This window comes from Talpa europaea, assembly GCF_964194135.1.
Source record: "Talpa europaea genome assembly, chromosome: 10".
Taxonomy (NCBI): domain Eukaryota; kingdom Metazoa; phylum Chordata; class Mammalia; order Eulipotyphla; family Talpidae; genus Talpa; species Talpa europaea.
Genome location: NC_140077.1, coordinates 102,708,315 through 102,724,640, shown reverse-complemented (window position 1 = coordinate 102,724,640; position 16,326 = coordinate 102,708,315). Strand labels below are relative to the sequence as shown.

Below are 16,326 nucleotides of genomic sequence, written 5' to 3'. Positions count from 1 at the left end.
TCCAAGCCACAAGGAAAAAAGGAATTTTTAGTAAAGAGTAAAAGAAAGACAGTAGGAGAACATGGGATTCACTCTTCTCTAAGGCAGGGAGAACAAAGCAAGAAATACACTCTATTGGATCCCATTAACCAGGAAAATTTCCAAACAATAACTTGCTTCTCTGGCAACACCGCTTGAGTTTTTCTTATCACACATTTACCATATTGGTCATATAATTTCAATCAGGTGAACTTTCTGCTAAAAAGTGATTTCTTTCTACATGGCCTTTGTACAGTTCAAGGCTGGGCACCATCTGTTGATGGAAAGCAAGTGGTATTTCAAAATCCTTATGCTTTTCCCATGCAGAGGAGGCTAATATAATTGTGAGAGGTACACATAATTTTTGGTTGACGATTCTTGTATATAGGGGAAAACGAGGCCTGGTGATTATATCCCACAATGGGAAATACATTTTTATTACTTCTTTAATTCTACAGGAAGTAAATAATTAAAAAATAAACAAAAGCAAGAAGCAAACAAGACCAAGTAATAGCCTCTTTAAGAGACCTAAACTATCTCCTAACCTGACCTTACTCTGGTGTGAGAACTGCTCTAAAGGTTTTATGCCTCACGTAGGTGCTGGTGTTCTTCCCACTGACTTTGGCTGTCCATCCCTCTATAAGGAACATTCTGCATTTTAGTTTAAATACTCTAGGCCAAAGAATTTTTGTGGGTTGTAGTTGTCTCTTGATTGGCTTATTCTTTCACACAAATACAAAAGAAACTGAATCTGCAATACCTAAAAAAAAAAAAAAAAAAAAGGGAAAAAAAGAAAAGGGAAATTTTAGTAATAATCCATTTCCTCTTTAAATGCCTTTAAATAGCAAATGAAAATAATATTCATTTGCATTCAGAAAGAGTTAATATCTACTAAAAGATAAATCACAAGTGTGCAGTACTTTCTTAGCACAGAAAAACACAGATCTCAATATTATGGCAAAAGCAATAAAGAACCTACTTGAAGATTGGATTTCATTGTAATTAGCTATGTCTTTTCAATCTCTTGGGGCCATGGAATGCCATCCCCCTGGCACTGCTGTTCATGAGAGTAATGTGATCATCATCAAGTATGTAATTCAGGAAATACTTTCAAGAAGGATTTGGATTGCTGTATAATTACTAGCCAGGTAGGTCTTTGGAAACTCAAATTGGGAAGCAGGTAGGGAAGAGAAATTATCCCAACGTACACTTAGTAGCTAGGAGTGGGGAAAAACTGGTAGTGGCGGATGCAGAGTCATAATTGGGGCAATTATGAATCAAAGTCTAAATTATATTCTTGCAGTTTTCCAGCCAGCACTTGGAAAACAGCCACTCCTCAGCCCAGATCCAGACACTATCACTTTGACAAATAATTTAATATTAGTCACAGAGGCTCTCAGTGTAAGTTCCAACAATGTAAGAGCCTCCAACGATGCTAGAAAGCAGAACCTAATTGAGTTGTCAGTGTTCTGGCTAAAAGATTTCTGCAATGATCATTCACATCAATAAATAATTTGTGAAAAATATTTTATGAGGTGATAGGACACACCATTTATTAACTCTCAGGGATACTGCTTTATGGAATGATTGGATAGTAATCACAAGATCGAGCCAAAACATAAGTTCTCATATTTTCAAAGATTTTTTTCCATTTCTCTATTCATTTTTAAAACATTGTACCTATGTTAGATATAATTTTAATAAGATATTAAATGATTGTTCTCAATGCCATATAGTTTTATGTTCAACAGAGAATTATGTTGATTTTCTAGATCCAGTTTTAGAATATAGATTAGAATATAGGTTTTAGAATACAAAAAAAAAACTAGATTTTAAAATTTGGTTGGGGATTAATTAACAAAAAAATTCTATCAAAGAGCTTGCTTAATATTTACTTAAGCTTCAATTTCAATGTTTTTTTTTTTTTTTTTGCTAGAATTCTGTAGGTGACAAGGGACCTATAAAATCAGAAACAACCCTAAGGCTTAGATTTTCATGTATTTTCAGTTGATGAAAAAGTGATTCCTGACAATCCTTTAGCAGATATTATAACATCCAAATTAAGATAATTCACATAGTTATAAAAAACTGAAAGTAGGAGATATATTTGGAGAAGTTCAGATTTCTAAGTTGAATGTTTATTTGGCTCTTGAAGTAGTTAACTCTGGTAACTTATTACTTTTATCTATAAAGTTGTCTTTTACTTGTTTTTCCTAAAATTCCCCTTTTTAAAAAAACATGATTATATGCAATAGTATCTCTTTTTAAAACAGTGTCTTTATCAATCAGTTAAAGGATTAACATTATTATTGTATAAAAAAATCTGAGTACATTGGAAGCATACCATGGCCTCGACATTTCTACAGTTTTTATATATTCAGGCTCTCTTCCTTGACATTGACCTGCATTTTAAGTGTGAATGTATGACTCACCACAGATATTACCGCCCATTTTGACATGGGCATAGCCATCCACTCCCCACGAGCTTCCCCAGGAGTTGCGCACAATCCAATATGGCGTACTTCCTACAAGACACAGAATATTGACAAACCCTGAAGAACTCAACACTTGTTGTGAACGCATGTCTATATAAAGTTTACTTCTTTTTTTAAATTTTTTTAAAGTTTATTATTTTATACAAGAACTGGGGTACAGACCAGATGTGCGGGATGGTGAGAGGATTCACCAGACAGTGGGGAGCAGAACAGTCAGACTGACGAAATACACTGCTGAGGGGAGCAGCGGGCAAGACAGGAGAGGTCTGCCCACCATGTGGGACCCTCGCCGGCTGGCCAGGATTGAACCAGCGCTGCAGAGGCTGAGGACAGCTTCGCAGCGCGGCACTCAACCATCTGCGCTACCAGGGGAGGCCCTAAAGTTTACTTCTTGATAAGTATAGTAGTGCGAAGAAAAGGATTAAAAATAAAATATTAATTTAAACTAGCTAAGCAAACTTGAGTTGTATTGTCATATTCCATTCAATGGAAACATGTTTCAATTCATTTTAATGGACGTAGGAACTGCATAAACTGAAAACACACACACATTTCCAGGGAATTAAGAAAAAGAAAAAAATGTTATATATGTATATTAAAATAATAAGCACTTCTCTTCTTTCAAAAATCATTTTAAATTTTCCTTTTTAAATTTAAATGATGCATGCTATTTAAATCAAGAATTATCATAATTTAAAGAAAATTTCTATCAAAATTGATGCTTTATTTAAACAAAAACACTGAGAGGGTATTTATACTTGGAAGTCTACTGAAAAGTTGTAAAGGTTATGATGACTAAGACATGGTAAGACCAAATTTCAATATTTTAAAGGATGGTGATTTGTCAGAGTTCAAGATAGAAAGCAATATATTGAGTTCTATCAGCACTTACCTGTTTTATCAAACCCAGTGATGAGAACTGCATGGTTGGCTTCCCCACTAGAACAATGATGCTGTATTATGCCTCCCAGATAATCCTGCCAGCTTACTGCATCTACTATTGCTATCAAGGGACCAAAGGAGAGAAGTGCTTTTGCCATTCCATCTTCTTGGCCACTACCAAAAGAGGACACATTTGGTTAAGGAGTTTAATTTTTAAGGTAATTATATTTTATAAAAATGATCTATTCACACTGTGTTTGATTATAGGTTTGATTGCAGTTACAGACGAGCCAAACAATGGAGGTGACAAGAAGTCCGGGAGTGGCAGTCCTGGGTTGTTATGGGACCCCAGGTTTCAGGAACTCAGGTTCCTTCTGTATTGCTGTTCTCTTATGTGATTTCCCCATCCTTAAGGTCAATAAATGGTCCAAGATGGCTGCTCGAGCTCCAGCCATTTAATACGTATTTCAGATCGCAAGAAGCAGAAAGAATTCTTTATCTCTGTTGAGAATACTTTCCATTCTGCACTTACCTCTGTGATCTAATTGGCTAGAACTCAGTCTAGCTTTAGAAAAAATGGGAAGTGCAGTTTTGGAGTTGGCTAACCAAACACCCAGCTAAATAAGAAGAATCCTATTAAGGAACAAGGGATCACTAGGTATATGAAGTTATCTCTGCCACATCATGTGAGAATTAAGAAACTTGCCAACTTAATATTAGTGAATGACAAATACAGAAATTATAAGAAAGAATCACCAAAAAGTAGTAACTATAGTTCTATGATACTCAGTATAATTATATTATAAAAGAAATATTAAGATGCCAGGAGAAGTCATCCCAGATCGTGAAGACTACAAAAGATACATTTATGACTTTCAACATGAACATAGATTGATAGCCTTTTCTGCACAAGTGAGGCCATCAATCTTAAAAGTATTTGATTAAACCATTATTTACATTTGTAAAGGTCAGCATTGTGGGTGAAGGACACTGAAACCAAGTTGCTGGTATTTCAGGTCATTAAGATAGCATTTGGTAATTTATTGCTACAGCAAGCCATGGTAGATGAGTGGTTTGAAAGAGTAAATAATCCCTCATCAGGTCCATCTGGAGATTGTTTCTATCTAGGGGGATATTTTGTCCAACATGGATGAAAAGAGAGTCTATTACGTTTTGTGAAATAAACTAAAGAAAACCATTCATATGTGATTTATAGAGAAAACAAACAGATGAACTAAATAAAACAGAAATAAGTTTAACTAAATAAATAAATATGCCAGGCATGTTTCTGACTCAAAGCCTTTGAACTTACTGTTATCTCTGCTTGGAATAAAGACTTAAGTTCCCACACTCCTTCAAGTCTTTATTCAAATGTCCTTGGCTCAGCTGTTGACATCTCCCTGACAGCTATTTTTGAAGACTGTCTACACCTCACGCTTCTCCTCATGGTTCCTCTTTCTCCCATGGTTATATCTGGTTCTCTTCAGAAATTATTAAATCAAATATGCTGTACATATTTTGATTTCCTTTGTCTGTAGCCTGTCTCTATCATTAAATTAAAATCCTGAGGGCAGAGATTTTATCTGTTTTGTTCACTGCTGAATTCCTAGACCCTAAAACTGTTCAACAAATATTTGAATGAAGAAAAACCAGTCTTCTTGCGGAGTCTGACATGACTGGCTCAGCAATATATTATCAGAATTTTATCAGGACCTCTTCCTTCTTAATCCAAGGGTTGGTTTAATAATGTTTCATGCCCAGTACGATTGTATCTTCTCTCTCTCTCTCTCTCTCTCTCTCTCTCTCTCTCTCTCTCTCTCTCTCTCTGTCTCTCTCAGACTAGTACCTGTTATTCTTTGTTTTCTTCCCAAATTTTTGAATTTGCTACTCATGACAAGGGATACCCTGAATCCTTTTTCAGTTTTGAACATTTACTTCCTTCTTGTGCACATTCTCCTTATACTCCAAGAAACTGTTAGCTTTAGAAGTATACTTCCTCATTTTAAAAAGTATGCTATCTTTATCCTCAAAGGAGATGTTGCCCAATGTACTCAGTGCCCTGCACTTTTTATTATAGATTCCACGTCACTTGCTGTCCTTGACAATGAGGCGCTCTTGTACCTACAGCCACTCCAAGAGCCTTTGTTGCAGATGGGAGCTGTGCTGACAACCACCAGCCCTCTGACGTTCTTACGCTTATTTCAAGTGGCTCCATTTTGTGCAGAGATGCAATTTCACCCTTGATTTCCTTTTGATCCCATGGGTAGATACCATCTGGAGCAAGGGATTCTTTGATATTCAGTATCAGAGAGTTGTAAGGCAGTCTGTCACCACATGAATTTAACTTCTCTTTCTATAGATACTGTGCAAAATTAATATACTACATAATATACCTCCAGGAATACACCCATCCCCACCTGCTTCTAATGCAAAAGCTTCAGTTTATGCTGTTACTATAGGAAATCCCATGAAAATGCAAGGAACATAGAGGATATTCAATTAAAAGAGATTTTTGACAAGAAGACTGCTTGAGACTGGTTGGATAGTCCATACAAAGCAGTTTTGATTGATTCAACAGTAAGACTGAAATTCTAATGTTAATAATGACACCTAAGATTGGTAAAGGAAAGTTAGTAAATATAAGTTATACCTTAAACTGGATTTAAATATGTTCATTTAAGCTAGTTATTTCTTTTATAATGACACATGGGGAAATAAGTAGAAATAACATCCATAGTATTCCATGGTGATTGTCAATTAGCCTCTCTAATAAAAAATAGGTTTCATACAATTACTAGTATACAGTGATGCCTTCAATTGAGTTATTCATTCTGAAAAGTCAACAGGTCATACCTAAAAAGAATAAAGAGAGCAAATACAATACCATATTACCTGTATTCATATGCAGAATAATCTTTGATTGAAAATCCAGCAAATGAATCAGAAAAGTAATGGCACAGGCCGTTTTGTGCTTTAAATGGATATTCTGATTCTTTCACCAGTTTTACTTTCATCTAAAAGAAAATAATCATCAAAAATATTCTGTTATGCAATTGTTTCAAAAATCAGCAGAATCTGCTATAATGTGTCAAATTAAGATTCACCTTCACTGCATCTCCATCATGTGGGTATTCTTTGGGTTATTAAGATCTGAAATTAAACCTTTAGGTGTTTACGCTAAACATCCTAAGCAACTAGAGTCAATACATTTCTTTCTCTTTTATTCTGTTTTTCCTGCATCTGCCTTCCCTATAACCCCCATTGATCTGAAAATAAGCTCAGGTCAGCTTCCTCATAAGAGTACAATGTGGGAACCCACTTTCCTTCCAGGCCTTCTGGTTCTATGTTACCAACACTCAGCACAGTGGTCCAGGCACAGCCAGTGGTCAGGCCAAGCACTCTGTCCACCCACTTCTCTCTGGGTCAATCAGCTGGCACATGTACCTATTTTATAGTTGCCTACACAGAATCCCCCTCTCTGGATGCAGGGCTTGTGGAAGGTAAAGGACACACAATTCACTGTGGCTCATAATGTGTGTGCAGCAACTTTGGATGTACAGTGACAAAACAGAGCAAATGAACAAAGGAGAGATATTGAGGTTCGGGGTTAACTATCCATAGCTTGTTAACCCTTTACACAGCACAACAGCATCCTCGTTGGCTTATTTCATATCACTGAATCTGTGCCTTGGACAAGGTCAGAGTGTTCTAAGGACCCTGAGGGCTACTGTGCTATATTGAGTAAAGTCCTCCAGGGGGAGGAGGAAGATTTAAGGTTCAGTTCTGGTTCAGCTACTAATTTGGCAACGTGCCCTTACCTGTTAAGTCCCATTTCACCATCTACCTAGAGAAAAACTCAAGTAGCTTATTTCTAATGTCCTCTTTAACCTAAACATCAGAAATTCTACATGAAGTTATAATCATACATGCTTATCTTTCTGGGACAGGTGGTACGTATCTGAGGAGAAAAAACATACTTTATTATGAAATATTAAAAATAAGCATAAATGAATTTCTACAAACAGATCTCAAGTAAAATTTGTTACTCATTGATTTCTAGATGACTGACTTGCATGGAAGCAATCAGAAAAATCTGATTTATTCAAGATTTGGTCATCTGTATTTCCAAACTTGAAAACATTATCTAGTACATGAAAATAAAATGTCTGAAATCTCCCCACATTATAGAAGCACAATAAACAAAGAGTTCAAAAGGCTGACAGAATAGTTACCTTCTTTAACCAGTTCAGTGCATTGAGGGGAGACCCTCCGTTGCAGCCGTAGTTGTCATAGGAACAGTCGATGACCTGCTGGACACTAAGGTCTTCCAGGGGCTCCCCTTTAATTGCAAAGGCAGATTCCACTGCACCCACCACACTGAAGGCCCAGCACCCACCACACTGTTTAAAAACAGAAGTAGGATAGCATTATTATAAAAAAATTCAAATCAAGTTTACCAATTTCGACCATAAACAAGAGCAATAAATCATTCCAACAGTGAACAGAGTTTATCTGGCAACAAAACAATAGAAGAGAGGGCAGGTTAGAATGTGAGTTCTGGTGAAACCCACAGGATTTCCAAAACCCAAGACTGACAACCCCTGAAATGACCTCTGGAGTGTCTCTCCCTCTGTTCTGCTGAAAGGGAAACAGTATCTTTTCTTTTGGAAGGTGAAGAGCCTGTTGGGTCCCACAGTCTCCCTCTTCAGCATGCATGAAGCCACTCATTTAAATAGAATTCTGAATATTGATGTTCACACCATTGTCTTTAAATATCACAATTTGTCAAAATAAATAAAGTGAGTAGAATTTTTAGGTGTTGCCAAAAAAAGTTCAGTCTTTATTTTCAAATTAAAAAGAGAAAAAACTCCAAAATTCCCTTTTAAGCATTAAAATCAAATTGGTTATTAAAGGTAAATTATTAGCATCACTATTGTAAATGAGGCAATCCAGGAAATAAAATTAAATGTTAGCAAATTGAGAAAGTTGAGTATTGAAAATTGAGAGACTAAGAAGATACTTGTGTTTTGTTTGTGAAGAATCCACAAGGGTTGGTCCTGAAATAGAAGGAGGAAATATAGGCGATGGGATCAAGGATGGCACACAAGGAAGAGGGACCCACTGAAAGGGGAGAGAAGACAACAGGATTTGAAAATGGGGAGGGGGGGATCTGGGTTAGTCCTGGGACCTGTGCTGTAAAATCAGGCAAAGAAAAAAAAAACAAAAAAAAAAACAAACCGTTGCTGGCATTTGTGCAATGAAGTTATAAGCAACTTTATAGCTTTAAATGGCCTTCTGTCTCCAGATCCCAAGGCTTAGGAACACAGTCATTAAGGGACACTGCCCCAGGGGAGGTGCCCCTGGAGAAAGGGAAGGCAGGCTGCTGATATCACCTTCATAGCCAGCTTAGTTAACATATCTCTGACAGCCCACAAGCACATTTCTGGCAGTATATTCTTTAAAGATTCTTTTTTTTTTTTAAAGATTTATTTATTTATACGAGAACTGGGCTACAGGTCAGATGTGCGGGAGGGTGAGAGTATTCACCAGAGACAGAGCGGGGAAACAGAACAGGCAGAATGACGAAATACACTCCTGAGGGGAGCAGAGGGCGAGACAGGAGAGGTCTGCTGTGCCATGTGGGTAGCTCCCTGGCTGGCCGAGATCGAACCCACGCTGCAGAGGCTGCGGACAGCTTCACAGTGCAGTGCTCAACCACCTATGCCACCAGGGAGGCCCATAATTAAAGATTCTTAATTAAAAACGCCCCTTTAATACAATGTGCACACTTCCTTAAAGGACAAAGTTTCGGACTGATTCTCACTTCATTACGAACCCAATAGTCAAACCAAGGATATGGTGGTAAAATTTAATTCAAAACAATGAGCATAGCATCTGATTGGGGAAAAGGATGATCTTAACTAGATTAGGACATTGCTGGGTCTGACTTATAAAAGGGAGGCTGAATCATCTGTTGAGGTTTCTACTGCAGGCAGCTTGTGGTTAGGGGACCAACTCTCCCTATGCCAACGTGGATCAGCACACACCCACTCAAAACATCACCCTCGAGATCTGTTCATGCCGTGCTCTACTCACACTCACCCCCATTTACTGTTAACATTTCCTTCCAATTTCAGATACTCCTCCCACCACTTTGCTGACACTCATGAGCTGTAGCCCTTCAGAGGCTACACTTAGGATCTTGCCCAAGGTCCACTGCTGTGTTTTTTGAAGTACTTAATACATTTCTTAACTATCTAACCCCTGTGAGACTGTGCTGCTATGTTGATTACTTTCTGATTTTTCTTTAACGTGTCACTAAGTTTTGAGCGCTGTGCCCTAACCTCATTTCTCCCATAATCCCTTTGGTTTTTATGACATGATTTTGCAGAGATGGTGATTTAGGAGATTTTAGGTGTCACATTATAGTAAAACTGACTGCATTTTTGAGGAGCACAGATAGAAACCATATATAGGGGGTAGGAAGGGAGGTTCTGTGGTGGTGCTGAAAGGATGATGCCAGAGAACACAAGAGAATAGGACACACTGTTGGGGAATATATCTGGTTTTATGCTCCTTTTTCACTGTAGTTTTTCTTTGAAACTAATTAAGCCTCTAGTTGTCAGGTTTACGTCTTCAGTCTTCCACTTGCTATTGCAGAGAAGGCTTGGTGACTGTCACCACCTTTGGGTGACACCCCTGGGCTAGTGTGCTTGTTGCAATGGCAATTACTGAGAACACACCAAGGAAGGTTTATGTTCAGAATAAAAGTAGGATTTGGACATCTGCCCCTCATCCCCTAGTCTCCTTTCATTACCAGTTTTGGATGACTGGCTTGTGATTTTACCTGTGGAAATGATGGTTCCATTGCAAGTCTGATGGACCAACTTCGAAGGGGACTTCAGGCTAAGTTGACTCAAGGAAAAAGACCTACCACTTACCGTCTGCTGGTTTCTCACTTGTGTCACAACATGCTTGTCCCTCCAGTCAAATCTTAACGGCAAAGACACGTTGGAGATGGATTTCTGTGCTTCTGCTGGGTATGTGGGGAATCTGGAGGATGTGCTTCTTAAATAAATAGCTGAGTGGAAGCATGAAATGGAAAGACAACCGATATTATGATATTATGAGATGGGGAGAGGATTATCTATGAAAGAACTTTTCAAACAGAAACAGTAGCTTTCCAGTGGAGACTATCTTTTGTGGTTTTCCTGTGTGCTTCTATAACATAAAACACATTCAGCTGAAAGCTACAAAAGATAAGGATTCCTACAATAGTGCTAGGGCTGGCACATAAAAGTCTGTTTGATAGAACCATGTCAATAATAAAAATGAATATAACTGACATCATTTGTTTTATCATAACCCAAGGAACCATAGGTGTCATGTATAGAAAAAGCAATAGAAAAAAAATGGAAACAAAAGGTGAAGGATTGTCCTTTATAAGTGCATGGAAATGTCTGTAATTATATTTAGTTCTAAAGCAATAAATAGAAGACATTCACCATGACTTTATTTTCTTTCAGCACCTGGTAATGCTTGATACTTAATAATTATCAACTATATGTTAATTATGACTCAGTTTACTACACTTACAATTAAACAGTGCCTCCAAAATTAAAGGAACAAGTTAAAACCAAGAAACAAATCAGCTAACAGCGGCATCACGACATACCTTTAAACTCTTCAGGAAACAAATGAGAAAATTGATTTGTCCCATAGATGGCAGTGGAGTTTTCACCAGGAAATAAAGAATTTAAGTATCTATGTCTATTCAGACTTTCCTAAAAAGAAAAAAAAAATTATCTCACTTACGTTAAATTTCCCAGGTAATTTATTTTATTTTTAATTCTTTATTGAGGTACTGTTAGTTTATATGCTTAGGAAGTACAGAAATCCATGCCCCCCTCACCCCGTACCATAGTCACCATCAAAGCACCCACAGTCCCCCACCATAGTTTACTGTGGTCTCTTCACACCCTGTTCTTGCTCCTCCTCTCTCCTTTCTCCCTCTGAATGCCTCAGATCCATGGTCAGCTTTTAAAGGGTTGATTTTAACTAACCTGGGCATATTTTTCAATCAAAGTCAAACTTTTATTTTCTGTAAATCATAATGAAAAGCTTTATAAGATAATCAGATCATATTTATAAATCTTTTGTATTAAAACTACTACGTGATTCCAGGAATATTTTTGATGCTGCAAAGGTGGGTTTTATTCATTTATATTCCCCACTAAGCATGCTGAGAACACTGAATGTATATTTGCTTAATGTAGTGAAAAGGGATTTGCAAATAAACTCTAATATTAGTGAATAACTGTCACCATAAACACTTATGTGATTAAACAATTATGAATTTGAAGGGCATCTTTGTATTTTCCAGCACCAAGTTAGGAAACATGAAAAGAGGAATGAGTCAATTATGAATAGCTAAATCTGATTATATTTGAGTTTTATAGATATCTCTGTCTCATTTAGGGTAAAAGCACTTTGTGAAGAGATGCAATCCTGGGAAAATTCTAGGAAGACAGATGAGCTTGTCTACCTGGGGGACAGCACAGAGGACCATTATTTACAGATGCCTCAGCTGTGAATTTTGGAATCATTTATCTTAGGCTTGTCTTTTATGTGAAGGTGTCTTGATTTCCTAATACTAACCACTTGTAGGAGAAATAAAACATCAGGGGAGCACCACTTGATAAGTTTCCAATTCTAGCTCTTCTATATTTGTCAATGCTCTTAGGTCTCTGTTTTGTTTTTGTCTTATAAACCTAATGAGCCGACATTCTGTCTGTCCCATTCACCACTCTGTTCCCCACACCAAGCACATGCCTGCCTCACAGCAGATGCTTAATTAAATACTGTTGTTGGGTGAATACATAAATGACATTTTATATAAGTTGTTTCCTTAATTTAATAGCTTTAAGCTGTTTATTTTTTAGCAAATTTTCACTAATTTATCACAATCTTATTTTTGCCTTATTGAGCATGCCTGGAAAGATTGTTAAGCATGAACTAATAAAGTTATTGAGTTTTACACATTTAAAAATAATCTTGATAAAGCAGGCTTTGAATATAGCTTGGAGAGGAGATGCAGAATTATAAAAATAAAATTGGAAAACAAGCAAGCAAGCATATGTCATGCGACAAACATAAGTCAGAGTGTGCCCAGGAATTCAGAGACTTCATTAATCCTCACGTAGTGATTCTTCGTGAGCCTGAGAACCAAGGACTGAGTTGAGAATGCAGAACATTAAGAATGCGCAGGAAAGCACAAGGCAGTTAGGAGAAAGGGTTGCACAGACCTCCACATGTAGAGCTTCATTGCTGCATGCTGAATTCCCAGGATCCCACAGGGGAAGCCCAGCTTCCCACAGCTATACCTAGACACTGACTGCACACGAGTGCTTGCCTATTTTGAAACTGGTTTTTGATTAATGAGTCTCTGATAGACCCTTCCGTGGAGTAAACTGCGGCCTAGGATACTGTTCCCAAGCTTTCTTCTCTCTTGCTGATGGGCCCTTTCTCCATTTTCTCTTGCCATCACAAAGAAAAAGAAAGAACAAAGGAAAGTAAAGATGCATGCTATGACCATCAGGAATGAGAGAAAGGCCAGCACTACTGAGACTTCAGACATTAGAAGAAAAATACTTTGACAACTTTGTGGCAGTACGTTTGACCATCTGTATGAAATGGCCATGTTTCCTTGAAAGATACAAATTACCAGAGTAAAATGTATTAGAAACAGAAAACTGAACAACCCTTTATCAACTAAAAGCAGTCAATTCAGAACTGGAGGTGAATGCATAAAGAAAATTCTAGGCCTAGATGGCTTCATGGATGAATGTTCTACAACTGAAAAAGAAATAAGACCAATCTCACACACATTCTTTGAGAAAATAAAGGAAAAGAAAACAATTTACAAATCATTTTGTAAGTCCAGTACTACCCTGGCTTCTAAACCAGACAGGGACATACATCCCCTGAAAAGCTTGATACCAATAGTCCTCATGAGTATAGAGGCAAAATTCTTAACCAAATACTAACAGAACAAATGCAACAATACACAAGTAGGACAACACACCATGACCAAACAAGTTTATTCAACTTCCTATCATGATAAAAATTCTCAGCCAACAGTGAAAGGAAACTTCTTCAAACTGACTGGGGGGACCTATGAAATACCCATATCGACCAGAAGTCAACCTCTGTAAAAGAATCCCACTTGTGAATTTGTCTGTCATTTTAACGTGATGACTCCGGCCCCACCATGGCAATCCACAACCCATGGGAGAACTGGTAGATGTTTATAATGTGACTATTTGCCAAAAGTAAATAATCTGAACCCTGAAGTACTCAGCTTTGCCCTCTGCCACCACTAATCCCTACCCCTTTCTTTTGACTCTGTAAGAGCACTCATAATTTTAAAAGTACTTCTCTAGAGAATTCTTAACAAAGCATATGGTTCAAGACAGGGATAGAATACAGGCTACAAAGCTTTGTTCTCAAGCAACTGCACCAATACTTCTGGTTTTGAAAACTAGAATTGAATTCAAAGCAGCAAAGTGGAGATAAAAACACACATTTTAGGGGCCTCCCTGGTGGCACAAGGGGTTAAGCACCCCACTATGAAGCTCCTCCAGCTTGGGAGCTACCCAATGACACAGCAGATCTCACCTGTCTCTCCCGCTGCTCCCCTCATTAGTGTATTGCAGTCACTCTATCTGTTCTGTTCCCCACTCTGTCTCTGGTGAATCCTCTCACACCCCCACCCGCAACTCTGGCCTGTACCCCAGCTCTTGATGCATAAATACATAATCTTTTAAAACACACACACACACACATACACACACACATTTTGGTTTGGGAGAGAGGTAAGAGTAAAGAGAATTACCAAGGCTGGAACTTACCACACACTGCAGCTTTCTAAGGGGACAGAAGGAGAAAAGTCCTAAGGAACAAAGCTACAGGATCCCACAAGAAAATAGGAAAACAAGACATACATTTCTAATCTGCAGCATTACTGACCTCAACCTTATGTCTGATTCAGAGTGAAGGTTCTATAATAATAAATCATAATTATATCTAAAAGGATTTAAAAAATCGTTAAATAATATCAGACATATATTGATAAAACACAGGGAAGCAAAATCAAAATCTGTATTTGTTGCAGTTTCCTTGGCTTCAGGAAAAACCTTATTTTCACTCAGTGACCTGGTCTGCTTCAGTATTCAAATAGTAGGGTAAAATCCAAGCATGATTATAACAAGCAGGAAAATGCATGACAAAAATGATTACTAGCTCAAAATACACTGATAAGAAAATGAAATCCTTTCCCTTCCTCTCAATCCGTTTCCACCAAGTCAGGAAGAAGTTTTAAGGCGCTGACCTAGCATCAGGGGCCTCAGTTTAAAAAAGAAACAAACCCAAATCATAAACGAGTAGTATTCTCTGAATTTGCTAAATGCAGGTTCTTTGTGTATAAACTTCTCATCACCGAGGTAGGGTACCAGCGCCCCCCTCCGGAAGAAAAACGACAGGCGTCTGTCTTCCTCTTATTTCTGGTTTCTCACTCATATGGAGTCTTCTAGAAGGCAACTAGAACTTCCACGGGGGACTGTTAAAAAGGGTGGGTGACCCTTTCAATCAAGGGTCACCCACCCTTGAATAGTTTGTATAGGGCCTCCCTGGTGGCGCAAGGGTTAAGATGCAATCTATGAAGCAATCAGCAGCCTCTGCAGCACGAGTTCAATCCCCGGCCAGGGAGCTACCCACATGGCGCAGCAGACCTCTCCTGTCTCACCCACTACTCCCTTCAGCAGTGTGTTTCAGTCAGTCTGCTGGTTCTGTTCCCCACTCTGTCTCTGGTGAATCCTCTCACCCCCCAACCCCTCTGGCCTGTACCCCAGCTCCTGTATGCACAAACAAACAAATCTTTAAAAAAAAACACAAGCACTTTGCACGTATGCATCGATTACTTTGGGGTCTCTTATAAACCCACACCTCTAACTCTTTGCTAGGAAATGAAATCCTGTGGCTGGCTACAGCCAGGCAGGGCGCGACATCCCGGCACAGGGGCGCCCCAAGGGGAATTTCTTTGGGCACACCCAGCTCAACACCCCCATTTGCAGCACAGCACCGCGGGCCAGGTGACCGCGGGGGGTGCCAGCCCCAGTGCCCCCCTCCCGCCCGCCCCAGCCCAGACCCCGACAGGAAAGGGCGAGAAGGAAACAGGCGGGGGGGAGGGTTGGGGGGGCGCTCGGTACCCGGAAGGCGGCTGCGGGGCCCCCGCGGCGCGGCGGCCCGAGGCGGGGGCGAGCGGCGCCCGGGCGCGCGCCGTGGCCGCAGCAGCAGAGCAGCCCGAGCAGCCAGAGCCCCCGCGGCGCGCGCGGCTCCATGCCCGCGGGACGGGGCTCCAGGGCCGCCACGCCGGGGTTTTCTCTTTCGGTTCCTTGGCTCCGCCCCTTCAGGGGCCCGGGGGGCGGGTCCTGGGAGTGGGGTGCCCGTCCTGGAGACGTGACGCTGTAAACCCACACCGCCCCCATAGCTCTGCACCGGGGATCCGGTGAGCTGGAGATGCTGGGGGTCCCCGCTTCACGTCCATGTGCTTTCTGATTTTTTTTTTAATTTAAATATTTTATTTTATATAATTCGTACATCTTTTTTCATCTTTGCACAATGATGCATTTTCATTTTGGTTATAGTCCCCATACAATTGCACCCCCCCTTATTTTGACTCTAGTCCTTCCTTTCCCTGTACCCCCACTCCCCCAGTGTGTCTCTGGTTTATCGTTGCTTGTTGATTTTGATTTTTACTTTGTATTGATTAGTCTTTTTCCTGGTCTCTTATTTAGGTTTTCTTAATTCCTGCTATGAGTGAGACCATCCGGTTGCTTTCTGATTTTTAAGAAAGATTTATTTATTTATGCAT

General features: G+C 39.2%; 1 protein-coding gene across 1 annotated transcript; it reads right to left on the bottom strand.

Moving 5' to 3' along the window:
- Window positions 1–743: 743 nt before the first annotated feature.
- CTSO (cathepsin O) lies at window positions 744–16,122 on the bottom strand (the record flags this gene model as incomplete). Its single annotated transcript, XM_084245150.1, has 8 exons — window positions 15,662–16,122; window positions 11,071–11,179; window positions 10,337–10,476; window positions 7,628–7,795; window positions 6,288–6,409; window positions 3,406–3,569; window positions 2,451–2,543; window positions 744–778 (listed from the first exon to the last, which is right to left on the bottom strand). Exons 1-8 carry the CDS (start codon window positions 15,938–15,940, stop codon window positions 744–746), a joined length of 1,110 nt encoding a protein of 369 aa, XP_084101276.1. The 5' UTR covers window positions 15,941–16,122.
- Between the last annotated feature and the right edge of the window lie 204 nt (window positions 16,123–16,326).